This window comes from Pantherophis guttatus, chromosome 17 (assembly GCF_059756535.1).
Source record: "Pantherophis guttatus breed Tessera chromosome 17, ASM5975653v1, whole genome shotgun sequence".
Taxonomy (NCBI): Eukaryota; Metazoa; Chordata; class Lepidosauria; order Squamata; family Colubridae; genus Pantherophis; species Pantherophis guttatus.
The window spans coordinates 11,447,430-11,474,985 of NC_142079.1; the positions used below are offsets into that span (position 1 = coordinate 11,447,430).

A 27,556-nucleotide genomic window follows, 5' to 3' on the forward strand; every position below is an offset into this window, starting at 1 on the left:
CCATGACCTGGAGGACCGAGAATCTTCATCAACATTTGTCTATCAACAAATAGTCGTATTTCTTCTGCCTTCTTCTGCTCTCTTTCCATAGCTCCCTTTTAGCAATGCTTCGGCCCTGTCTATGCAGAATTACCGTATTTTTGGAGTATAAGATGCACTTCCTCCCTTCCCTAAAATTAGGTGGAAATGTTGGTGCGTTTTATACACCAAATACAGCCATTTTTGGCCTCTCGAAACCCCCCCCATGCGTCCCGTTTTCGCCAAAAACAGGCACGTTTTTGGCCTGCCAAACCCCCCCCCCTTTTGGGGGGGTTATTTTTTTTTATATCTTTAACATCCTCGTTACATTTTTACAGCTTTCCGATACCGGCCTACCAACCCCCTTACGCGTTGCATTTTTGCCCTCCCCAGCCCCCAGGAGCATTCTGCAGGCCTCCCAAACCCTTTGCGTTACCCATTTTTACGAAAAACAGGCCCGTTTTTGCAAAAAAAAAACCCCCACGTGTCACGTTCTTGCCCTCCCCAGTCCCCAGGAGCACTCTGCAAGCCTACCAAACCCCCTGCGTGCCCCGTTTTTGGCATCCCAAACCCCCCATGTGTCGCGTTTTTGCCCTCCCCGGCCCCAGGACCACTCTGCAGGCCTCCCAAACTTTCCGGACATCCCATTTTTGCGAAAAAAAGTGCCCATTTTTTGCAAAAACAGGATGCACAGAGGGAAGGGCAAAAACTTTTCCCCCCCTTGTTTTGCTCTTCGAAATCTTGTTGCGTCTTATAGTCCAAAAAATATGGTATGTTTCAAACGGGATGATGTATAAATCCCAGTCGATCCAGACCATACAATTCTTACCTTGCTTGGCTTCCAGCTCTTCCTGGGTCAACTGGGGCTTTTTTTCTTCCGGGGCACTGCTGGAGGGGGCAAGGAGGGCAGCGCTGTTGGAGGTGCTGCTGGCACTCTCCTGGCCCTCTTTCCCTTCCTCCTCCTCCTCGTCAGTATCGTCGTCGAGCTTCACCCGGTTCTTTTCCAAAGGGAGCATGTCGTTTTCTTTGGCCCGGATTGCAAAGCTGATGGGTGCAAATGACACTGTGGGAGAAAAAGGATGATCTGTAAAGCAGTCATTGCAAGTTGAAACTTTGGTCTAGTGGTTGAGGCGTCAGGAACCAGGAGACAGTGAGTTCTAGTCCCAACCTTAGGCATGGAAGTTAGCTGGGTGACTTCAGGTCAATCGCCAGGTGACTGTGAATTCTAGTCCCATCTTACCCATGACAGTTGGCTGGGTAATTTTGGGTCAATCACCAGGAGATGGTGAGTTCTAGTCCCACCTTAGGCATGAAAACTAGCTGGGTGATTTTACGTCAATCACCAGGTGACTGTGAATCCTAGTTCCATCTTAGCCGTGACAGCTGGCTGGGTAATTTTGGGTCAATTAACAGGAGATGGTGAGTTCTAGTCCCACCTTAGGCATGAAAGTTAACTAGTTGACTTCAAGTCAATCGCCAGGTCACTGTGAATCCTAGTCCCATTTTAGCCATGATTGATGGCTGGGTAATTTTAGGTCAATCACCAGGAGATGGGGAGTTCTAGTCCTGCCTTAGCCATAAAAGCTGGCTGGGTGACTTTGGGCCACTCCTTCTCTCTCAGCTCAAGTCATCTCATAGTATTGCTGTTATGAAGGAGGAAAGTTTGCCAGATCTCTCTGCCACCTTGGGATTTGTAAAAAAACAAAATAAGGGCAGGACACAAATAAATAAATATTTTTACTGCCAGTTGCCAGGGGTGGGGGTTTTTTTTGGTTGGGGTGGAAGGAGAGATAGGAAGAACAGTCTAATGGAATAGAGGAGGATGCAGCCCCCAGCTTCGTTCGTGCTGCCCTTGGCTGAATTTTAATTCTCCTTAAAAAAAAAGAAAAACAAACAAACAAACAAGAAATCTGTTCAGACCAGGGTAGGACACAGAGGAAGAAAAATGAACCCAGAAAGCAAATATCAGAAAGCAAATGGTTACTTCCAGCTACTTTTGCCTCAGCCTCTTAACTATTTGCAGCCATGTGCTCCCCCAAAGACCTACTCTGCCCCACCCCAAAAACACAGCAGTCCTTTATGCTATGGAATCCCCTTCTGAGTGTATCACGCTTGACCGCATCATTATTTGGACTAAAGCAGTAAGTTTTTCCCCAGGAGTTTTGGGATTTTTCAGACAACTAGTTCTTTTCTATGGATTAAGGGTAAACTCAGTTATCCATCCAAGACCTTTGGGTAATCAAAACAGCTTCCTTGACACGCACAAGGGAGGCCGCAGCAAGCTTAGAGGGACCTGTGCTTGCTAGTAGCCCTGGGGGACGGGGATGGGGGGATAACGGACATAATGGAGGAGAAAAGCAGAACTGCTGGATGGAAATGGAAAATGCTTAAATCTTAGGGATTAAAAGATGCAAAATTTGCAGCCAGATATCTGGAAGAGGACTGTTTTCTACCGGAGCATGGGGTCCCCTTGGTTGCCAAACAGAACCGGGCTGCAACCACAGGGCTTAAACTGTCTCTCCTTTGCTATTGTGCTGAAGTCCCAAAAGTCCTTCACTTAACAACTGTCTCACTTATTTTGGACTCAGTTTTGATGACAGGTCGAGGACTATTTTGCACTAGTTGCAGGACTTAAGAAAGATGAAATGCCAAGGAAATTAGACATGAATCCCATCGGGGAGAAAAAAAAAAGAAAACCTCATGTATATCAACAACAGTGCCAAGTAGGCTCCACACCCATTTGCATCATTCAGGTGACCCTGAGGACACAGATAAACCTCCAAGTGGCCTCAATGACTCTCTAAAAGGATGCAAAGGACCAGCTGTCAAGGGATATAAATCCTTCCATTCCCCACCATTCAGTCAGAGTGGAAGAAGCTTCTTGAGATGAGAAGCGAAACGCCTTCAAAGAAAAATCAGAGTGTCCAGTTGGCTCTTGAAAAAAAATGCACCTTTGGGACAACCACAACCTGGATGATTGAGAATCTCCATAGACATATTGTGATGAAGCTTGGCACAGTCCTCTAATATCTGTTGGTGTGTTGTGGTTCCCTCTAATTAGCTGTCACCTCGGGATAAAAATACACAAGAAAATATTGTGACCGTACATCCTGCTAATTTTTTTTTAGAACGGGAGTGGAGGGAGGATTAATATATATATATATATTTAAAAAATAGAAAGTGTGTTTCCGAGCAGGCTTTTTTTTCTGGAGACAAAAGACCGATATTACAGTTCTCTCATTTTTTTTTTAACTTCCCCCCCTACAGACTCAACCCACCACCGCAGTTGCTTTTAAAGGGGAAAAAAAATCTTTAGTAAATTGACTTTCTATTAAAGGGGATGGAGTAAAGCATGTGGATGTATCTGCCCTGAGGCTTATACCCACTAAGTTGGAAAGGCCCTTTGTATAATTTGCAATTACTCATGAGAGGTGCTTTTCTACTTTGCAGGGAGTTAACTTGGCTTTTTACTCCTGGATAATTACCACCTGCTGTTTGGGGGGTATGGGCACCATTTGGACCTGATCAGGCTGCCAGTCTGTGAAAAAAATGCAACAGGGACCCCCTTCCTTGAAATTCATTTCAACACCGTCAACCTCTTCTCCAAAACACCTGAGGGCAGGACGAGAAGTAATGGATGGAAAGTAATCAAAGAGAGATCCAACTAGAACTAAGGAGAAATTTCCTGACAGTGAGAACAATTATTGAGTAGAACGGCTTGCCTTAACCCTGGAAGTTCGATTCTGTGAGATTTGATTCAGCCCTATGATTCTATGAGACAGATAAGACAAGTCGATAGGTACATAGATGAGATAGGTAGGTAAGATTGTAGGTAGATAAGTAGGTGTCGAGACTCACTTCGGCTCGACACATCTGGGATCAGGGAAAAGCATCGGGGGATCGGAGACCTAAGATACAGCCCACGGGAGACCCCGAACGTTCTCCGACGAACTCCGACGGGTTGTGAAGACGGGTGGGCGGGGGGTGCACACGGCAGTGGTGGGGGTGATCGGTGATCTTTAAACTAGGCGGTCGGGCACTCTGTGGCCGGGCAAGGCAGATCCGCGCCGGGATTCCAGGCGATGCAGGTGATGACGTCACCGGACCTGCAGTGGCCAGCTACAAATCCCAGAAATAAAGCCGATTGGCTGATAAGACACTGCGGGTTATTTAAAGAGCGCTGGGAGGCGGCCGACTTTATGTATTCATTATTGCACTCGGTATTGACTACACCCGACCTGGAGCAGGAATAAACCATCATTCAGCTTCTGAATCTTGTAATTGAGACGTGGTTCTTCCAAAGTTACCTGGTTCGGTGAGCAAGCCGAGAGTAGGTAGATCACAGAGAGAGAGGTGGATGGAGGGATGGAAATGATGGATAGATAGATAGATAGAGATGGACAGATGGATGGAGAGAAATAGCAGATATATAGCACTTGACATGGTTAACAACCCTCTCAGGTGACAGACAGACAGACAGACAAGCCTTCCTGAGGTTTTTAAGAAATTGGACAACCATTTGTGCAGAATGATAAAGGGTTTCCTGCTTGAGCAGGAGGTTGGACTAAAACAGGGGTCACTAACCTTTCAGACCCCAGGGACCACTACAGTCATAATTTTAAATCCCGCTGACTACTAATATGATCTGCCTAATGAATGGCTGGGTGGGCGTGACAAGGTGGTCATGTGACTGGGTGGGCATGGCCAACTCAATGTCGCTCATGTCGAGGGGCGCCTCCCCAGCTTCTACTCACCACTCCTCGCCTGCCTGCCTGGGCTCCTTAGGGCCCCAAGAGGAAGCAGTTGTTGGAGCTAAGCAGCCACCAGGAGAAAGAGTTGGCAAAACAGCTCAGTTCAAATTGGATCTGACCAAGAAGGAGGCTCAGCAGAAGCACCTCATTGAGGACTAGGAGCATAGGTTTTCCAAGTAGAGGGAAGACCTGCGGGAGTGCAAGGCCAGGTACCGGCGCCTGGAGGATCAGCGGGCTGAGATGGTCAGCCAGTTCCAGGTCATGATGCAGTCCCACTGGAACAAGGTCCTCCGGCTCTTCGCCAGCAGCGACACTTCCCTCCAGCCTTCGCCCAAAGCCCCACACCAGGAGGCTGAAGCAGACCCCAAGTCAGAATTTCTGCCCCCCTCCGACCCACACAAAAAGACCCCGAAGGGGGAGCTTCTCTACAGCAACACAAACGTTCATTGCACATATCCGGCCCAGGGGCCATAGTTTGAGAACCCCTCAAACTATGAGGGGTTCACAACATTTTAGTGCAATATAAAAAATGCAAATAATTTTTCTGTGGACCACCAAAATTTTCTCGTGGAACACCAGTGGTCCACAGTTGGTGACCGCTGGACTAGAAGATCTCCAAGGTCCCTTCCAACTCTGTTATTCTGTATACTTTCCAGGGCTTATTTTAGCCATCAGAATGCATTTAAATTAACAATGCATGGGATAACTTGCCTTTTACTTCACAGCCTGTCTCTCATCTTTAAAAAATCATAATTCAACAGCACCTTTTAGAAGGGGGGGGGGGAGAGTGGAGGGCTGGGAGCCAGACCGAAGGTTTCTCAGGTGCCATCAATGTGACTTTGTCCTCTCAAAAGACAGGGTTTGATCTGGGCTGGAGGCTTACCTTTTATCAGCTTGCCATCATTGCTAATTTTGATGGCAGCTGCGTCCTTTGCATTATTTCCTTCAGCAGCTGAATCGGCATCTTCAGGCGTCTGCTCAGCAGGAAACTGGGTCTCTCCAGGTGCCGTGCTGGGCGCGTCGGTAGAAACGTCCTCCGACAAAGAAGCGACCTGCTTTTAAAAGAGGGGGAAAAAATCCACTGTGTAGCACACTCCCAAAACTGGAAGCTGCAGCAGAATAAATGTGAAAAAACCAACCGAGACATACTTTCAATTGGGCAGCGTATCAACCCCACGCTGGGCTCTTAAGGATGTTTCAAACTGATGAAGGAAACTGCTTTAAAGTAGGAGGTATTGTGGCCCACCGGCGGCCAGCAGAGCTGGAAGCAGGGTCGGACAGTGAGGAGATTGGGGAGGAACTTGGGCCAGTCCTGGGAAAAGCTTGGACGAGGGCTCTGCATTGGAGGCAGAGAGGGGGCCACGGCCATCTGATAATTATGTGCAGCCTCCAGAGTCTGACAGCAGCGAGGCAGAAGAACAGCAGGAGCCTGTTCCCAGTGTGTGCATGCGTGGAGCTGCCAGACGACAAGAACAATTAAGAAAACAGGGTCGACTTGGGAGTAAGGCTTGGAGATGATTGGCCCCTCCCAAAAGACATAAAAGGGGAGCGAATGGGATGTGAGCTTTTGCAGGAAGCAATTAGCTCATCTGGCCGATTCAAGATTTGAAACTTCTGTTTGTGACTCTGTGCCACGTTTGGCCTTGCCCTGAGTCTGGAAATTAGCTCTTTGGCAGCGTTCCATGTGAGATAGGTGGGTGTTGATAACCTTCCTCTGAAAGACTGTTTATCAAGCCTTGCGGACTGTAACTGAAAGTAATTTACAGTCGTTTATCTATAAATAAAAGAGGTTTTGCGGGACTAAGATTGTGCTTTATACTTTCTAAGGAAGCCTAGGTCAGAACAGGTATTACCCAGCTTTTGAGCCAAAAGTGGTAACCATATTGATAGCTTAGCAAGTCTGAATAATTTCACAAGAGATGAATGGAGCATTCATCAATAACATATACAGGGAGTCATCGAGTTACGACTGCTTGTTTAATGAGCAAAGTTGTGAAAGTGCCTGCCCTCCAAAGCGACTTATGATCGGTCCTCACATTTATGACCATTGCAGCACCCTCATGGTCATGTGATCGAAATTAGGGCGATGGGTGACCCACATTTCGGATGGTTGCAATATCTCAGCGTCACAAAAATGCCGTTTACGATCTTTCCAGCCAGCCCTGACAAAGCAAAAGCGATTGGGGGGGGGGGGGGGAGATCCACATTCACTTAACGACGGTGGCAAAAATGGTTGTAAATCGGACGTCACGTGATTTCCCCTTTTGCAACCTGCAAAGCCAACGGGGGAAAGCAGATTGACTTAACAACCGTGCGACTAATTTAACAGCAGCAGTGATTCACTTAGCCAAGTGCGGCAAGAAAATGAGCCAGAACTCACTGAATCAATGTCTGAATTAGCCACGGAAATTTGGGGCTCAACTGTGGTCATAAATCGAGGATTACCTGTCTATCTGGGGCCCTTTACGATTTCATCCGAGTGATTCCGTTCTCAAGAGTAAAACAGATTTCCTTTTTTGTGCGAGTGAAAAAAGAAGATCTTAAAAGGTTATTGTAACATGGATTGTAATTAAAAGTTCATGTGGCTCTCATTACCTGAATATATATATATATATATATATATATATATATATATATATATATATATATATATATATATATATCAAAGCTGTCTGTACATCATAATGACAAGACTATTCTCAGGGTTACAATCCCAATTGCTGATACCAGCAAATTGGCAGCGTATGAGAAGGTATTATTACATCTCGGGCTTGAAAAGATAAAGGAATATCATTTTTTTTTGTCTTTAATCAATGCCGTGATGGAAGGGAGGACTTCTGATGGGGAAGACACATCACCCGTTCAATCAAAACCAGCTTAAGCACGTACAGGTAGTCCTCGACTTACGACCCGCAACCGAGACCCAGAATTTCCGTTGTTAAGTGAGACAGCGGTTGAGTGAGTTTTGCCCCACGTTACGACCTTTCTTGTGAAGAGAATCTGTGCAGTTGGTTCAGTCAGTAGCCCGGTGATTAAGTGAATCTGGCTTCCTCCCATTGACTTTGCTTGGGAGGAAGGTCGCAAAAGGGAAAAAATCACACGACCCCGGCTTACAATGTGCTCAGCAATAGCCTTCATCCTTTTGTATATTTATACAAAGTCAGCTTATTGCCCCCACAACTGGGTCCTCATTTCACCTACCTTAGAAAGGATGGAAGGCTGAGTCAACCTTGAGCCTTGGCGAGATTCGAACCCTGCAGTAATTGCAGGCAGCTGGTCTTAAGCAGCTTAATAACAGGGTGCCTTAAACCCCTGTACTAACAAGGCTCCTTGAGCCTGGGGAGATTCGAACCTGCAGTAATTGCAGGCAGCTGGTCTTAATAACAGGGTGCTTTAGACCACTGTACTACCAAGGCTCCAACGACCCTCTAAAAGGATGCAAATGACCAGCTGTCTGCAAGGAATATAAATCCTTCCATTTCCCACCATCCTGTCGGAGCAGAAGAAGCTTCTTGGATGAGAAGTAAAATGTCTTCAAAGAAAAACCAAAAAAGTCCAGTTGCCTCTTGAAAAAGTCACCTTTGGGACTCATCTGTAAGACAACCACAAACGCTTGGAAGTGTTAGTGTTGATGGTTGAATTAGTGGATTTTTGGTATATCCTGAAAGTTGCCTCTTGAAAAAACACCTTTGGTGACAGCCATGACCGGGATGACTTGAGAATCTCCACAGACTATTCCTGCGTGAGCAAGGGGATTGGACTAGATGACCTCCAAGGTCCCTTCCAACTCTGTTACTGTTACCTAGGCTTCCTTAGAAAGCATGAAGCAAAGTCTTAATCCCGGTAAAACCTCTTTCATTAACACGACTGTGAATTCCGTTCATTCACAGTCAACAAGGCCTTGGCAAACAGTCTTTCCAGTGGAATGTTAATCAACCCTCACCTTATCTCACCTGGAACGCTGCCAGAGAACCAATTTCCAAATGCAGAGCAAGGCCGAACTTGGCACCGAGTCTGTTAGTCACGAACAGAACTTTCCAATCTTGAAACGAGATGAACGAATTGCTTCCTGAAAAAGCCCACCTCCCGTTCACTCCTCTTTTATGTCCTATGGGAGGGGCCAATCATCTCCAAGGTGTGGCTTTACTCCTGAGTTGACCCTGCTTTCTGAGTTGTTCTTGTCTTCTGGCAGCTCTGCACATGCACACACTGGGAACAGGCTCCAGCTGTTCCTCTGCCTTGCTGCTGTCTAACTCCCTCTCTGCCTCCGATGCAGAGCTCTCATCCGAGCTTTCCCCAACCCCAGGACTGGCCCAAGTTCCTCCCCAACCTCCTCATTGTTTCACTCTGCTGCCAGCTGTGCTGGCCATTGGCGGGCCACAACGCAGACACTCTTACCGAGGTTTGCAAAGCACTATCAGAGACTGACTGCAGAAGCAAAAAGAAAAAGAAAAAAAGAAAGAAAGAAAAGAAAAAAGACCTGGGCATTTTACACTCCCCAGGGCCACCTCTGGACCTTTGTCTGCCCCGCCCTCCACATGTTCTGCTTTTATTTTGAAGGCGACTGCTATTTTTTCCAATTTATGTATGTGCATGCATTCCTTGGCACCTTTCACAGGCCTCTTGTTTCAGCCCGTCAAAACAATTCCAGTTTTCATTTGGGCCCTTGGGATATTTAATTGTTTTGCTTTTGCTTTGCTTTAATTTATATGCTGCCCTTCTCCGGAGACTCAGGGCGGCTTACAATGCGTTAAGCAATAGCCTTCATACTTTTGTATATTTATACAAAATCAGCTTATTGCCCCCATAATCTGGGTCCTCATTTCACCTACCTTAGAAAGTATGGAAGGCTGAGTCAACCTTGAGCCTGGTGAGATTTGAACTTGCAGTAATTGCAAGCAGATGTTAATAACAGTGCTTTAGTCGACTGTACTACAGGCTCTTCTGTATTGGCCATCCCTGTTCTAGGATGTGGCTACCCTGAATCTCTTCCCCACTCTTCCATCGGGACTGTGCAGTATCTTAATTTGGGCTTCGTTTGGGAAAGTTTGGTGTTGCCAAACTCTTCCCGCCCCTCTGCTCCTAGGTAAAGGTAAAGGTTCCCCTCGCACATATGTGCTAGTCGTTCCTGACTCTAGGGGGAGGTGCTCATCGCTGTTTCAAAGTCGAAGAGCCAGCGCTGTCCGGAGACATCTCCGTGGTCGTGTGGCCGGCATGACTCAATGCCAAAGGCGCACGGAACGCTGTTCCCTTCCCACCAAAGGTGGTCCCTATTTTTCTACTTGCATTTTTTACCTGCTTTCGAACTGTTAGGTTGGCAGAAGCTGGGACAAGTCACGGGAGCTCACCCCATTACGCAGCGCTAGGGAGTCAAACTGCAGACCTGTCGATTGATAAGCTCGGCGTCTTAGCCACTGAGCCATCATGTCCCCCACTGCTCTTACAGGTGTACAATGCATTAGGACAAAAGGATGGAGCAGTTTGGCGTTAACGTCCGGCAGTGTGAACAAATTCTTCTAATTGTCAGCAAGATCTGGATGAGAGCTGAATTCTGGAGAAATGGCCTCGGTAGGAAACCCTGGGCCAAGGGATGAAGACTGAGGCCAATCGTTTTATATTTCAAGTTCTCGTACGTTGATGCTACTGATGGTTGCAGCGATCCAGAGATTCATTTAAGGAGCCCCGCGCTATATTATTTATTTATTGGTTCGATTTATATGCTGCCCTTCTCCGGAGACTCAGGGCGGCTTACAATGCGTTAAGCAATAGCCTTCATACTTTGTATATACCTGCTTAGTAGGGCTTTCGCCCCCCCCCCCAAGCGGTGTTCTTTTTTTTTTTTTTAATCCAAAGTCAGCTTATTGCCCCCACAATCCGGGTCCTCATTTTACCTACCTCGAAAAGATGGAAGGCTGAGTCAACCTTGAGCCTGGTGAGATTTGAACTTGCAGTAATTGCAGGCAGCTGGTGCTACTTAACAGCACTTTAGTCTGCTGCGCCACCAAGGCTCTTTTTAACATTAGGACTGTACAATGCCATTTTAAATGAAGAAATGGCTTGAGATATGCTTGTGGAGGGGAGGAGAGGGGGGGAAGAGAGTGAAGCCTTCAAGGAACAATCTTTGGGTCTAGCTTTGCTTATCTGCTGCCGCTAATAGTAGTGATAAAGTTTAAGAGGGCTCATGGCAGGAATTTCCATCCCCCCCATTCTTAAAAAAAGAAGAAGAAACAAATACATTAGCTGGCAGAGCTCGTCTTCCAAAAAGGAAAGCGGTGAATTTATTCAGGAAAGATCTGGCTGTGCTTGGCTTAATGAGGAAGAAATGTAATTGCAAGGGGGGGGGGGGAATTAATGATCGAATTGGAGGCCACCTTAAGTGGACTTACAGTACTGTATCTATTTGCTTAGCGTATCAGTTTTTAGCTAATTTCATGGGTTGCCTTCAAGCGTGGTTTAAGGATCGTTTGCTGAATAATTGGCCATCTTTACCCCTCAAACTAAACCAGATCACTGTGATTTCTAAACCATGGGCAGTCCTCGATCTACAACCACAACTGGGACCGAAATTTCCGGCGTAAATCGCTGCAAATCATAAAGCGAGATTTTAGGATCATTTTTACCACGGTCGTGAAGTTTGACTTGGTAGTTGTTAAGCAAAACACCGGGTCGTGTCATTAAGCCAATCCTGCTTCCCCAACTGACTTCTGTTGGTCAAAAGCAGCTGGGAAGGTTGCAAATTGTGAGCATGTGACTTTTAAGACACTGAAACCATCGTAAACGCGAGCCGATTGCCCAAATTGCGATCGGGTGATGTGGTGCAATGGTTTTAACTTCGAGGATGGACCGACGCCATTTTAAACGAACGGTCGTAAGTTGAGCATTACCTGTGCAGCTTACCAGCCACAGGGAATGTCACCTGCTCTGCTGACAGCCACCAAGCCGTATTGTGCCTTAGGATAATGTGCACGGGCCAGAAAAGAGAGATGTGAAAATATCTACAGATCAGTGGTGGGTTGCCCCCGGTTCGGACCTGTTCGCAGGAACCGGTAGTAAAACCGGTGGGAGGCTCCGCCCACCGACCCGGATGTCATCATAGGTGATCTGCGCATGTGCAGAAGCACGCATGCTCCCAATGAGAACCAGTAGTAAAGGTAAGTAGAATCCACCCCTGCTACAGATCCCTCACATCCTGGACGTAAACTGTTTCAACCTCTTCCCTCAAGACCAGTGGTTCTCAACCTTCCTAATGCCGCAACCCTTTAATACAGTTCCTCATGTTGTGGTGACCCCCAACCATAAAATTATTCCTAAAACCATTGAAAATATGTGTTTTCCGATGGTCTTGGGCGACCCCTGTGAAAGGGTCATTCGACCCCCAAAGGGGTCCCGACCCATAGGTTGAGAACCACTGCTCAAGACGATGCTAATAGGGCATTGCACACCAAAACAATCAGACACAAGGACAGTCAGTCCCCCCACCCCATGCCATCACTCTGCTAAACAACTAATTCCCACAATACTGTCTAACTACCGGTATCTAGTAAGGCTGTATTACTATTATCCTTCTCATCTTTCCTATTACCTGTTTCCTTATCTTCTCATGATTATAACTTTGTTGCTTTTACGATTTCTATTGTTGTATTTAGTTATCCTAGTATGATTTTTATGTTGGTTGTTTATTTAGTATCCTGTTGACTATCAGTAAGTGTTGCATCTTATGGTTTCTGATGTATTTTCATCATGATTATGATCATGATTTATCGCTTGTTGCTTGTATGTACACCGAGAGCTTATGCACCGGAGATAAATTCCTTGGGTGTCCAATCACACTTGGCCAATAAAGAATTCAATTCAATTCTTCTCTTCTCTTCTAATTCTATTCTATTAGTCTATTGTATTCTATTCTATTCTATTCTATTCTAGTCTCTATTCTATTCTATTAGTGCATTGCATTGCATTGCATTGCATTGCATTGCATTGCATTGCATTGCATTGCATTGCATTGCATTGCATTCTATTCTATTCTATTCTATTCTATTCTATTCTATTTCCTATTCCCCATCCCATCCCTATCTTAAAACCGGAAACTAATTATCAACATTTATCAGCTCTGTGGACTCGAATGGAATTTTGGCTATTAAACATTACACACCAATTTGAGTTTTTTGGAGGAACACAGGTGTTAAAAAAGCATCACTGTCTTCCTGTAAACATTATGTGATGTTTGATGTAAGTGTAATGTTTGTGTGTAGCAGGGTTCTCTCTGTCCTTCTTTTGAAAAAAAAAAAAAAAACAGTTTACATGCCATTTTTGTTTTGTTTTGTTTTGTTTCCTGGAAAACACACAACATTGTTTGATGCCCCATTAAACCGAACGGCAAAAAAATCTGTTTAAAACTGGAAGAGCACTCTGGTTCATTAGTGTCCCGGCTATTAATTTCAAAAGCACCCTTGTCCCCATTATGGCAAAAATGAGTGAAACAGACAGTTTCCTGGCAACCGCACGGTGTGTTTGCAATCTGTTTCATCAAACACAAAATACGCACGGTAAACAATTCAGGGGGAAAAAAACATAAAAGGTGGAAGGCAAAGCAACAGGTCCCGCTTCCCGCAGAGACCTAGTCATATTGGTGGGTCTGTGCCACAAAACTCCTGGAATTAAAGGAAAAAATACACAAATATGGGCTGTGAATGATATTCAGCGTTTAACTGACATTTGGTAACAATTACCTAAACCAGGCAAATCAAAGGGAAGGTGAGCCTGAATTTAACTTATCCCCACCTCACCCAAGGGAGATGTCACCCATGAGTAGAGAAGACGGCTGTGCCAACCACACTGTGCCAATTTAGGGGTGGTAATTACTCCTACCCACCCAGTTAAGGGGCAGGGACATTAGAATTAACCAAATTCAATAACTAATGCCTGTGATCACTGAGAAAACAGACAGATCCCATCTGTTTATATATCGACTGTTTTCATCCAGATATATATAAAATAGGCTCATATTTTATTTTATTTTTTTAAAAGTCTTTTAGGAGTATATATACACACTGGTTGCCAGCCATTTTCAGGTAAGGAGCACACATACAGAGAGAGAGAAAGAGAGAGAGAGAGAGAGAAGGAGAGAGAGATGGGGAGACAGAAAGTGTGTGTGAGAGAGAGACAGAGAGAAGGAGAGGGAGGGAGGGAGACAGGAGAGAGAGAGACAGAGAGAAAGGGAGGGAGGGAGAAGATGAGAGAGAGGGAGGGAGAGAGAGAGAGAGGAGGGAGAGACGGAGGGAGAGAGTGAGGGAGAAGGAGAGAGGGAGAGAAAGAGAGGGAGAGAAAGAGAGAGAAGAGGGAGAGAGAGAGGGAGACAGAAGAGAAGAGAGAAAGAGAGAAAGGGAGGGAGGGAGAGAGAGAGAGAAGGAGAGAGAGGAAGGGAAAGAGAGGGAGGGAGGGAGGGAGGGAGAGAGAGAGAGAGAGGTGGGGAGACAGAAAGTGTGTGTGTGAGAGAGACAGAGAGAAGGAGAGGGAGGGAGGGAGACAGGAGAGAGAGAGACAGAGAGAAAGAGGGAGGGAGGGAGAAGATGAGAGAGAGGGAGGGAGAGAGAGAAGGAGAGAGGGAGAGAGGAGGGAGAGACGGAGAGAGAGTGAAGGAGAAGGAGAGAGGGAGAGAAAGAGAGGGAGGGAAAGAGAGAGAAGAGGGAGAGAGAGAGGGAGACAGAAGGGAAGAGAGAAAGAGAGAGAGAGAGAAAGGGAGGGAGAGAGAGAGAGGAGAGAGAGGAAGGGAAAGAGAGGGAGTGGGGAGGGAGGGAGAGAGAGAGAGAAAGAGAGAAGGAGAGAGATGGGGAGACAGAAAGTGTGTGTGAGAGAGAGACGGAGAGAAGGAGAGGGAGGGAGGGAGACAGGAGAGAGAGAGACAGAGAGAAAGAGGGAGGGAGGGAGAAGATGAGAGAGAGGGAGGGAGAGAGAAGGAGAGAGGGAGAGAGGAGGGAGAGACGGAGAGAGAGTGAAGGAGAAGGAGAGAGGGAGAGAAAGAGAGGGAGGGAAAGAGAGAGAAGAGGGAGAGAGAGAGGGAGACAGAAGGGAAGAGAGAAAGAGAGAGAGAGAGAGAGAAAGGGAGGGAGGGAGAGAGAGAGAGGAGAGAGAGGAAGGGAAAGAGAGGGAGTGGGGAGGGAGGGAGGGAGGGAAAGAGAGGGAGTGGGGAGGGAGGGAGGGAGAGAGAGAGAGAGAATATCTGTGAGGTCACTGGTGCTCTCTGGGCTTGGTTGTTTTCTTGCAGACATTTCATCCATCATTCACCATCGTCCTTCTAGCTATTGTCTATCCTCTGTGGGGTGAAGGCTCCTTCCGCATGCTTCCAACCCATACGGTCCTGGGCTTGCTTATTATTGATTGATTGATTGATTGATTGCCAATTGGACCCGCCATACTTGCTGATGTCGTTGAGCCATCTGTTCCGTATATTTAGAATACACGAAACATATTTGATTCTATTTGAAATGTATGAGATATTTCAAGGTTTATCTTGGTTATCTACAAGATTTTAACACCAGACCAACAACCAAATTGTCAACGCAGCCTACACAAGGAACCAGCCGAGAAGAAAACACTTCCTTCAACAATGACAGGGGCAAGCCACTTTTGTATATATCAACAGAGAGCAAACCCTGTTCTCTTCTAGCACTGATAACGTTACCTAGTTGGGTCATGAAAGGTCTGCAAGAAAACAACCAAGCTCAGAGAACACCAAGGACCCCACAGTCGTCGTCCTCCTCCTCCTCCTCCTCCCCCTCTTCCCTGCAAATTCCACTCCTTCTAGCACTGATGATGTTACCTAGTTGAGTCATGAAACGTCTGCAAGAAAACCACCAAGCTCAGAGCACCAAGGATCACACAGTCCTCCCCTTCTCCACAAACCCCACTCATCACCTCCTCCCCACAGTAACAAAGAGGGTGGACAACATATTTTTAAAGCAAATCCTCTGATGGGAAACTGATTTCTCTCTCAACGGCCCCATTCCCGGGGGCGGGGGGGGGGGGGGGGGCGCGGGGGAAACGACAAGCAAACAAGCCAGCATGTATTACTGTTACGTTATACTTTCATAAACCTACCTTTGAGCTGTCACTGGCCTCTTTCTGAAGGAAGAACTGTTTCTTAAATTCGTAGTAGGCGTTGTACTGATGCCAAGGCTGCAGAAATTCAAATCTGTTAAGGAGGAGACAAAAATGTAGACCGTGCTCAACTTATGACCATAACTGGGGCTGGAACTGTTGCTCGTAAGCCATGTCGGATCCGATTTTATGACCATTTTTAGGGAAGTCGTATCGCCACAGTTGTTAAAAGTGAATCCAGCTATGCCAATGGGCCTTTTAGGTTGCAAATTGCGACCAGGTGATACACGGATCCTACAACTGGTCGTAAATGCAACTTGGTTGCCAAGTACCCAAATTGTGATCCCAGGATGCGCAGGGGGATACGACTGTTGTAAGAGCAAGTACAGGCCTTAAGTCCCTTTTTCCCCAAGGCCGTTGTAACTTTGAATAGTTTTAAGTTGAGAGCTACGTATAATAGAGCTAGTCCTTGACTTACAACAGTTCATTTGGTGGCCATTCAAAATTACAACACTGAAAAAGTGACTTTATTGGTTCGATTTATTTATTTATTGGTTCGATTTATATGCCGTCCTTCTCCGGAGACTCAGGGCGGCTTACACTGCGTTAAGCAATAGCCTTCCTACTTTTGTATATACCTGCTTAGTAGGGCTTTCGCGCCCCCCCTCCCCCCCAAGCGGTGTTCTTTTTTATACAAAGTCAGCTTATTGCCCCCCACAATCCAGGTCCTCATTTTACCTACCTCGGAAGGATGGAAGCTGAGTCAACCTTGAGCCTGGTGAGATTTGAACTCACAGTAATTGCAGGCAGCTGGCAGCTAAGTGCTACTTTAACATCAGTTTAATCCGCTGCGCCACCAAGGCTCTTTTATGACCGTTTTTCACACTCACCACCTTTCCAGCATCCCCATGGTCACATGATCAAAATTCAAGATGCTTGGCAACTGAACTCACATTTACGACGGACGCAATGTCCCAGGGTTGAGTGATTCCCCTTTCACGACCTTCTGACAAGCAAGGGGGAAGCCAGATTCACTTAACAACCGTGCTACTTTCTTAACAACTGCAGTGATTCACTTAACAACGGTGGCAAGAAAGGTCGCAACATGTGGCAACATTAACTTAAATCAAATATTTAGAATGAATGAGCTGGAAGGGACCTTGGAGGTCTTCTAGTCCAGCCCCCTGCTCAAGCAGGAGAACCTATACAATCTCAGACAAGTGACTGTCTAGTCTCTTCTTAAAAACCTCCAGTGATGGAGCGCCTATGATTTCTGGAGGCAAGCTGTTCCACTGGTTACTTGTCCTCACTGTTAGGAGGTTTCTCCTTAATGTCTCGCTCAACCTCAGAAATTTTGGGCTCAAATTTGTAAGTCGAGGGCTTACCTGCATTTCTCTCTGGGAGGGAGATGGATACTGTATTTTTCGGAGTATAAGATACACTCCCCTACACCCCCCCCCCTTTAAAAGTGGGTGAAAATTTCGGTGCGTCTTATAGACCAAATACGGGCCTGGTTTTGGCCTCCCAAACCCTCCGCACGTCGGGTTTTCACCCTCACCTGACCCCAGAAGCACTCTGCAGTGCTCCGTACGTCCCATTTTCGTCAAAAACGGGCCTGTTTTAGGCCTGCAAAGTGCTTCTGGGGGTTGGGGAGCGCGAAAACGTGACGCACGGAGGCCAAAAACTATTTTTTTCCTTGTTTTCCTCCTCTAAATGTAGGTGCGTCTTATAGTCCGAAAAATACGGTAATTTAAAAATGTGGTACAGAAATCAAAACGGGAGAAAATACACCATCCCTCAACTGTAAATCGCGGCTATAATTCATTATTTCCCCACCTAAGGAACAAAAAAGGCTATTTGATATTCTGAAAATAATAAATTACACCCCCAAGGGCCAGAAGTTACATATGTCTGGAAAGCAAGCTTCGAGATTCTTTGGCAATAATGCTTTATCATTAACTTCCAGTAGTTTCTTGAATTTTAATGTGAGGAACTACAATAGGTTACTATGTTGTCCGTCCCCCTCCCCCCTTTCTTCTGACAAGACTGTCAATAAGAGAGCGGGGCAAAGCTACCCGGCTTGCAGGTTTATCGTAAAATGAAATTAAGACCGAAGTCTTCCCTCTACTCACCTCGGATCATTCTTGGCACGAACGCTGGTCTCAAATTTAATCCCATTTCTCGCAACATACTCGGCTAGCTTGTCAATTACAGGTTGGATATCTGGAGGTGGAGGAATGACGGCAACCACTGGAGGAATTGAGCTGGGAAATGTCAAGAGTTGTAAGATTTACACAAGGCAGAGAACACAACCTATTAAAATGGGGAGGGGGGGAGGGAGGGAGAAGCAGCTCAATTTTTTTAAAAGCATCACCTGACTGCGGGCTAAACAGGGAAAAGCCAGGTATTTCAACAGCATTGGGGGTGGAGTGGGGTGGAATAAGGGAAATACAGATCAAAGGTCCCAGGCAGGATTTTAAAAGTTTTAGACATCCAACTAAAATGAACAGATCTGAACAGGGATGGGATTCAGCCGGTTCGGGCGAAACGGATGCTACTTTTATATCTGGTTCACCGAACCGGTAGTTGCAAGGACTGGCTGGCCCCGCCCACCCTGCCCCTCCCCTCCCAGGAGTCTCCATGCGGCCCGTTTTAGATGCCAGGTAAGTGCAGGGCCTGCGCGGAGGCTCTGGGAGGATGAAAAACGGGCCTCCTGGAAGTTCCAGAAGTCTGGAAACAGGCCCAATTCCTGCCTCTGGAAGGCCTCCAGAGGCAGGGGGAGGCAGTTTTCGCCCTCCCGGAGGCTCGAGAAAAGCCTCCAGAGCCTGGGGAGGGCAAAAATGCCCCTCCCCCCATGGTGCAGGCGGCCGAGTAGGCCACGCCCACCCAGCAACCAGGCAGAGAACCAGTTGCTAAATTTTTTTAATCCCACCCCTGGATCTGAGCGATTCATTCTGGTTGACAAACGTGCAATTCTAGAGAAACTGCAATTGTTTGAAGCAGGACGGCCACCAGTCAAGAGAAAAGAAGTGGTTTAAGAATAATTTTGCATGCGCAGCTTCTGTCAGACAATAGGCACTTATTGAAATTCTCTACGTATTCTGCAAAGCTAAGACTCTGCTTTAATTGAACACCGTTCTTTCGGAACAGGTTCTTTTATGGGAGATACACACCCACACGCTATTACTTTCATTACGCGAAATTCCAAAGCAATATTCATTTCAAATATTTACGTCGCGTAATTAAAAAGGAACGTTGGCAGTACAATTGACCATATAAACTGTGTTATTCGATTTTTATCCCACCTTTATTACTTGCTAGGTAAATTCAAGGCAGCAAACATAAGGTAAGGCTTAATCCCTCCTCCTATTTTCCTTACGACGACAACCCTGTGAGGTGGGTTGGGCGGAGAGCGAGGGACTGGGCTAGAGTCGCTCAGCTGGCTTTCATGGCTAAGGCAAGACTAGAACTCCCAATCTCCTGGTGATGGGTCCAAAGTTACCCAGTTGGCTTTCATGCCTAAGGAAGGTCTAGAACTCACCATCTCCTGGTTTCTAGGCCAGCACCTTAACCACTAGATCAAATTGGCTCTCAAAAATGAGGAAAAAAAATGATGGAGAACCTTTCCTCATATAGGACATTAGTCCTGCTAAGGCAGAACCAGAACTCCCAATCTCCTGGTGATTGGTCCAAAGTCACCCAGTCAGCTTTCATGCCTAAAATGGGACTAGAACTCACCATCTCCTGCCCACTGGACCAAATTACCCAGCTGGCTTTCATGCTTAAGGCAGGACTAGAACTCACTCTCTCCTGGTGATTGGCCCAAAGTTACCCAGCCGGCTTTCACATGCCTAAGGCAGGACTAGAACTCACCATCTCCTGGTTTCTAGGCCAGCATCTTAACTACTAGACCAGTGATGGCTAACCTTTTTGCCATTGCGTGCCAAAAGTGTGGGGAGCGTGGTATCAAACACGTGCGTGCCCACACCCATAATTCTATGCCCGCGACCCCCCCTGCTTCTGGCACACAATGGCACAATGGGCCCAGTAGGCCCGTTTTTCACCCTCCCCAGGCTCCAGAGCCTTTCTAGGAGCCTGGAGAGCACGAAAAATGGGCCTTCCCCCCACCCCAGGCCTCCAGAGGCCAGAAACAGCCTGTTTCCCGACTTCCGGTGGGCCCAGAAGGCCTGAAAATCAGCTGGCTGGCGTGCACATGCGCGCTGGAGCTGAGCTCGCGTGCCCACCGATATGGCTCATGTGCCACCTGTGGCATGCGTGCCATAGGTTCGCCATCACGGCACTAGACCAAATTGGCTCTCAAAAATGAAAATAAATAAATAAACGATGGAGAACCTGTTCTCGTATGGGATACTAGAGCAAAATGAACATCAGCAGGCTTTGAGATGGCCAACAGAATATCCTCTCCAGAACGCACACTTGGGAAGACCCATCTGGAAGTGGGCGGTTCATGAAACAGAAATTAAATAGGCTTCTTGCACATTATAAGCCCGCACAGGGCTGGCAGGGCAGGAAAGCGGATTATTTTTAGTGAAAAGATTAATTGCTGACCAAGGAGGCTGTCAAAAAAAAAAAAAATGACAAAAATCCCCCGAGGATATCATCCATGAAACAAAACTAGACAAGGCAAACATACCAGCTCTTTTGCGCTCTGTCTAAAGCTCTGACAATTTTAGGATGCAATGAGACGCCCTTTTATTTGAGCTGCCGTTTTAATTATTAACATTTAATCACTTTAACATATGCAACTATCCGCTGCCTGGTAGCTGGGAAGTCTCCCTGCCAAAACCTGGTCTGAAAGAAACAGCCCAGCCACTCGGAATTGCTGGTGTTAGGTCAACAGGCAGGACCCAGGTTTATATCAATGCAAAAGCTGCATTGGGGCTTACAAAGGGATTCTGGTGTTCAACATCTGAACACCAGAAATAAATATAATAATAAACCCACAGTAATACAGAATAACAGGATTGGAAGGGACCTTGGGGGTCTTCTAATTGTCTGAGATGGGCAGCTAATCAAACTGGAGAAAGAGATAGGGAGGGAGGGAGGGGGAAGGGGAGAAGGGAAGGAGGAAGGAAGGAAGCAAGCAAGCAAGCAAGCAAATGAGAAAAAGGGGGTGGGAGGGAGGGATGAATAAATGAATGGAAGAAGGTATAAAAGAGATATTAAAAGAAGGGAAGGAGGGAAAGAGGGAGGAAGGAATGAAATGAGAAAAAGGGGGAGGGAGGGAGGGAGGGATGAATGGAAGAAGGCATAGAAGAGATATTAAAAGAAGGGAAGGAGGGAGGGAGAAAAGGAGAGAAGAGAGTAAGCAAGCAAGCAATTAAGAAAAAGAGGGAGGGAATAAGGGATGAATGGAAGAAGGCATAAAAGATTAAAATAAAGGAAGGAGGGAGGAAGGAAGCAAGCAAGCAAATGAGGAAAAGAGGGAGGGAGGCAGGAATAAATGAAAGAAGGCATAAGAGGTATTAAAAGAAGGGAGGAAGGGAGGGAGAAAAGGAGAGAAGGGGAGGGAGGGAGGGAAGGAAAAAAACCCTGATTTCTGACGCTTGTGGAAAAACCCTCCATGGGAAAAAGAGCCAAGTAAGTACCTACTACTATCAAGTCCATATTATCTCATCACCAATGAGTTGTTGAGTCTATCCAACAAGTTCTTGTCCTTAGCTTGGGTTTACTTTTAGAAGTGGGCATCCCCTTCCACCAATTAGAAAAAAGGTGTTCTGTTACATGAGCAGCCGGTTAGTTACACAAGTCACTCAAACCAAACTCCTTCTCTGCACAGGCCAGCCTAAAATACGATACCTTGCCGAAGTGCTTGTGCCAGGTAAGGCGCCACTCGAGTCTTCACTGGCTTCGGAAGATGTTGATGGTGGCGGTGGCGTTGTGCCGGGAGGCGGAGGTGCTGTGATTGTGGCTACGCCGGTGGTGCTCGACACCGTCACGCCCGCTGGCAAGGCGCTGTAGTAAGTAGCCATGTCAATCCCCGGCGGCGGTGGGGCAAGGCAGTACGTTCCATCGGGCAGCATGTAGTAGCTGTAGTACATGGCTGCCACTGTTGCTAGATAGATATATAAAAAATGGGATGATCAGAATACAGGTAAGCCTCGATTTACAACCACAATGGAGTTCAACATTTCTGTTGTTAAGTGAGACATTTGTTAAGTGAGCTTTGCTCCATTTTACCACCCTTCTCGCCATTAAGTGAATCCGGCTTCCCCACTGACTTTTGCAGGTCGGAAGGTCGCAAAAGGGGAATCACGGGACTTTGGGACACAGCAAAGGTCATAAGCATGAGCCAGTTGCCAAGCGTCTGAATTCTGATCACACGATCATGGGGATGCTGCAAAGGTTGTAGCTGTGAAAAATGACACCCTTTTTCAGTGCCGCTGTAACTTTGAATGGTCCCCAAGTGAACTGATGTACTGTAAGTCGAGAGCTACCTGTATAAGCAGTAACGTCAAGGAACGTGAATTTGAATGAAAGAGCTAAAATGCATCGTCTAGGATGCTGAGCAATAGCAATAAGACTTATATACCGCTTTACAGCCCCTCTCTAAGCAGTTTGCAGGGTCAGCCTATTGCCCCCTACCTTCTGGGGCCTCATTTTACCCACCTCAGAAGGATGGAAGGTTGAGTCAACCTTGAGCCAGTCAGGGTCAAACTCCTGGCAGTGGGCAAAGTTAGCCTGCAAAACTGCATTCTAACCACTGTGCACCATGGATGGATGGATGGATGGATGGATGGATGGATGGAAGGAAGGAAGGAAGGAAGGAAGGAAGGAAGGAAGGAAGGGCAATAGCAATAGCACTTAGACTTATATATCGCTTCACAGTGCTTTCCAGCCCTCTCTTAAGCGGTTTACAGAGTCAGCCTCTTGCCCCCAACCATCTGGGTCCTCATTTTACCCACCTCGGAAGGATGGAAGGCTGAGTCAACCTTGAGCCGTTCAGGGTCGAACTCCTGGCAGTGGGCAGAGTTAGCCTGCAAAACTGCATTCTAACCACTGTGCACCATGGACAGACGGATGGAAGGAAGGAAGGGCAATAGCAATAGCACTTAGACTTATATACCGCTTCACTGTGCTTTAGCACCCTCTCTTAAACGGTTTATGGAGTCAGCCTCTTGTCCCCCCAACCATCTGGGTCCTCATTTTACCCACCTCGGAAGGAGGGAAGGCTGTCAACCTTGAGTCTGGTGAGATTCGATTTGCCAAACTGCTGGCAGCCGGTGATCAGCAGAAGTAGCCTGCAGTACTGCACTTTAACCAGTGAGCCACTGCAGCTGTTACCTGAGAGTCCACATCAAAGGAGTAATCTACAGGTAGGTGACAGGTGGACATTATGTTCCATTAAATGCTAATAACGGCAGAATCGTATTATGAGTTTTGAGGGAAAATGGTGCGATGTCATGGATATAAGGCAATCCAGGGAGAAAATGCCCTCTTATGTGACAACAGTGGATGGGTAGGAATGAGATGAGGGAGTATAAAGTGGTGATTGGGCTATATGGATCCCGAGAGATTATGATGATTATCTGCTTAGAAAATTGTGTGCTTGTTTTTCAAACATACCTCTGAATATGTACACACAGCGAAGGAACTGATAGAAGCCTGAAAGTTCGGCTTATTTTCGATTGTTTTGGATGACAGGTTGACATTAGTGAGCGATATGGGAGGGAGCAGAAGTTCTGAATGCTGAGTTAGGAAATGATAATTACCTAACTTGTTGGGTTGGCAATATATAAAACCTCAATACAAATAGGTTAATCTATTTTATGATTGTTAAATGAAATACCTTGCATTTTGCTCTGGGAAGGGTGGGATGAGGGGAGGGAAAGGGTGGGGGGAACATGGGTGGGGGGAAATTTTTGTTTTTTTTTGTAAAACTTTTTAATAATATATATATATATATATGTATGTATGTATGTATGTATGTATGTATATATATATATATATATATATGTATATATATGTATATGTATATATATATATATATATATATATATATATATAACCTCAATATAGCTTTAAGACTGTATTGCTGTATTGCATCATACTGTGTCCTGATTGGTTAGCTCTGTAGCCAATGTCCTTAAGAGGAAGCTTGAAACATGGTTTGTTTCTCTTTGCTGACCATTATTGCTCTTTGCTGTGTTTGCTACTGTTTGCAACTGTTTATTGTGTATGACTACGATGACTGGTAAGAAGACTTTATTATTGGAATATCCCTGGACTATTGTTTAACTATCTACTGCTTTATCCGTGTATGACCTGGACTGTTTATTGGACTGTGCCTTATTACTATTTCCTGAAAAGTAAACACAACTCAGTGTATCTGTGTGTTGGCTGTGGTTATTCGCAACTGCTCTCAGTCGCTTTCATGTGCACACCCTTGCTACTCTAGGGTTGCTCTGCGAATTCCTCAACATGCTGTACCCATCATTTCTTGATACAGGCAGTCCTCCACTTACGACAGTTAATTTAGTGACCGTTTGAAGTTACAACGGCACTGAAAAGAGAGACTTACGACCGCCTTTTTTCACATTTATGACATTTGCAGCATCTCCCTGCTCGTGTGATCAAAATTCAGGTGCTGGGCAACTGGTTCATACTTATGACCGTTGCAGTGTCCGAATGGTCACGTGATCCCCTTTTGCAAACTTCTGACCAGCAAAGTCGATGGGTAATCCAGGTTCACTTAACAACTGTGGCAAGACTGGTTGTAAAATGGGACAAAAGTCACTTGACAAATGTCTCACTTAACAACAGAAATATTGGCCTCAATTGTGGTCATAAGTCGAGGACTACCTGTACTGTTAAGAATGGATCTTAGGGGGGAAAAACTGATACGGTCAGAAAGCAAGGAGGTGGCAGAAACTAAAATGAAAATAAACCAACTGCAAAAAGAGAAAAATACACGCCCTGTGGGAAAAAAAAACCCTAACAGGTAGTCCTTGACTTATGACCACAATGCCCCCCAAAATTTATGTTCCTAAGCAAGACATTTGTCAAGTGACCTTTCTGGCCACAGTTGTTAAGTGAATCATTGCATTCGGTTAAGCGAATCCGGTTTACCCACTGACTTTGCTCGTCAGGAGGTCGCAAAAGGGGACACTGCAACCGTCATAAATGTGAGTCAGTTGCCAACTGCCTGAATTTTGATCAGGTGACCACGGGGGAGACTGCAAGCGTCGTAAGTGTGAAAAACGGTCCTAAGCGACGTTGTAACTTTGAACAGTCGCTTAAACAAACCGCCGTTCAGTCCCTAAACCGAATCCCCCGACAGGACGAATGGAAAAGGGACATAAATGCCCTACGACGGAAAACCGTTGCTCGCAAATGCCAAAAAACCCCCTAACTTAAAACAGCATTTAAAAACATCAAAAAAGGCTGCACGAACTCTGCCCCTCCCCTCAAAAAAAGGGTGCCCCCCTCCGCCCCCGAAGGAAGTTTCAGAAAGTCGTGCAAATGGAAGCTGCCCGATTGCTGGCGTGAATAAAACGCTCTGCGGCTTTGAGAGCGTTTCATTATTTTATCAATACCCTAACATGCATTGCAGGAATGCCGATTTAAAACAGCTCAGCAGTTTGCAGAATAATCAACCGCTTGCCCGTGTGTGTGTGTGTGTGTGTGTGTGTGTGTGTGTGTTGTGGGGAGTCTGCATAATTCATGCCTTTCAAAAGGCAGGGCGATAAATCACGAGCCTGTTTGGGCGGAGAGCTTTTGAATGCGTTTATTTTATTAAATGCACAGGTATGAATCCTTTCACTTCTGACACGCCAGCTGACCAAGCCACTAATAACCCAGAGTCGGTTTAATTTTTACAGACAGAATCCGAAGGTTTATTGAAGCCATCTGCTCCAGTTGCAGGATTCACACAAATCAAAATGTATCCCGGGAGACGGCGGCTTTAATTCTTAATTTTAGAGTTCTCTTGTCAGCCTTCCTGAATTATTTAGAAAAACAGGATGGAGACATGTCTGAAAGTGACAGACATGTAATTAATTATAATATTTCATTAATAAAACAGAGAGGGTGCTTCCTTGCAATGGCTTAACAACAGAATAATTCTAGCCCGGTGTTTTTTTTTTTTTTAATATTATTTTTTATTTATTTTTAATTTGATTTATATGCCGCCCTTCTCCGGAGACTCAGGGCGGCTTACAATGTGCTCAGCAGTAGCCTTCATCCTTTTGTATATTTTTTATACAAAGTCATCTTATTGTCCCCACAACTGGGTCCTCAATTTACCTACCTTAGAAAGGATGGAAGGCTGAGTCAACCTTGAGCCTGGCGAAATTCGAACCTGCAGTAATTGCAGGCAGCTGGTCTTAATAACCAGCTTAATAACAGGGTGCCTTAGACCACTGTACTACCAAGGCTCTTGGTAGTACAGGTGTTAAGGTGTTTTAAGCTTAAAAGGGTTAGAAATTCTGTGATAAGATGCATCTCTTAAAATGCACACTTCTAAATAAAAATAGATCTGATATCTAACGGGGGGGGGGAAACAGAGCATCGTAAAAACGAAGCTTGGAATGATAATAAGTCTGTACCTATTAAAAACAACAAGGTAAGCCATTTACAAGCCCAGCTTATACCTAAATGAGCTTCATGAAGTCTCTAAAAAACAAGAATTGTGGCAAGGCTTTTCTGCAATCGAAAATTACGCTACTGTTCTTCGGAAGTGGCAGTGGTTAAAAAAACAAAACAGCATCTTAATATCACCGGCACTAAAATAAAAGATAGAAACCCTGCTAATTATGAGAAAAGTTTCTTGCATCTTGAAACGAACAGCCGGAAAGAATTTTGCAACTTGCAAAGCTAGAATTACTGTTTGGGGGGTAGAGATGGGACTATTTGGGTTTTTTTTAAAAAAATGTATGGTAGTCCTGCCACTATGATTGGAGCCAGAATTTCCATTGCTAAGCAAAGCAGTTGTTAAATGAGCCGCGCCCAGGGATAAAATGCTCCCAGTTCGGACTGGATCACCTGATCCAGTAGCGATGGAGGCAGGTGGTTCGGAGAACCGGTAGCAAAAATCCCTGCCCCCGCCCCCATGCCCATCTGAGCCGCGCGATCATTAGAGGCTTTTTTTTAAACCATTTTTTCTACAACCTCTTCTGCCACAAAAAAATGCTTTTAAAAGTAAAAAAAAAAAAAAAAGCCTCTAATGATCGTGTGGCTAAGTTGGGATCGTCAAAGGCTTTTAAAAACATTTTTTTTACAATCTCTTCAGAGATTGTAGAAAAAATGCTTTTAAAAGCCTCTGACAATCCCAGCTGAGTTGGCTGATCAGCACAGGCTTTTTTTTTTTTTTTTAAAAAAGCCTCTGCCATCAGGCAACTCAGCTGGGATCGTCAGAGCCTTTTGAAAGCATTTTTTTTACAAGAGGTTGTAAGGCCACGCCCACCCAGTCACATTACCCCCCCACCAAGCCACGCCCACAGAACCAGTAGTAATAAATTTTAGATTTCACCACTGGCCACACCCCATTTTACGACCTTTTGGGCCACGGTGGTTAAGTGGATCACTGCAGCTCATTAAGCAAATCAGGCGGCTGTTAAGCGAATTGGGCTTTCCCGTTGACTTTTGCCTGTTGGAAACCAACTGGGTGGGTCGCAAATGGTGATCACGTGACAACCCCCCCCCCCAAAAAAAAAGATGCTGCGACCATC

The 27,556-nt window shown here is 45.8% G+C and overlaps 1 protein-coding gene across 8 annotated transcripts in view; it reads right to left on the reverse strand.

Annotated features, from left to right (window-relative positions):
• Positions 1-27,556, reverse strand: part of SFSWAP (splicing factor SWAP) — a 113,625-nt gene that overhangs the window by 53,073 nt on the left and 32,996 nt on the right. For 5 of the 8 annotated variants that reach the window (XM_034435837.3, XM_087880308.1, XM_034435841.3 and 2 more), the window contains 5 exons: positions 21,687-21,942; positions 17,999-18,130; positions 15,867-15,960; positions 5,653-5,824; positions 848-1,081 (listed from right to left, as the gene is read on the reverse strand). In XM_034435837.3, coding sequence (XP_034291728.2) covers positions 848-1,081; positions 5,653-5,824; positions 15,867-15,960; positions 17,999-18,130; positions 21,687-21,942 — 888 coding nt within the window. The remainder of the gene's footprint in view (positions 1-847; positions 1,082-5,652; positions 5,825-15,866; positions 15,961-17,998; positions 18,131-21,686; positions 21,943-27,556) is intronic. The other 3 variants (XM_034435839.3, XM_087880309.1, XM_087880307.1) reach the window with 1 other exon arrangement.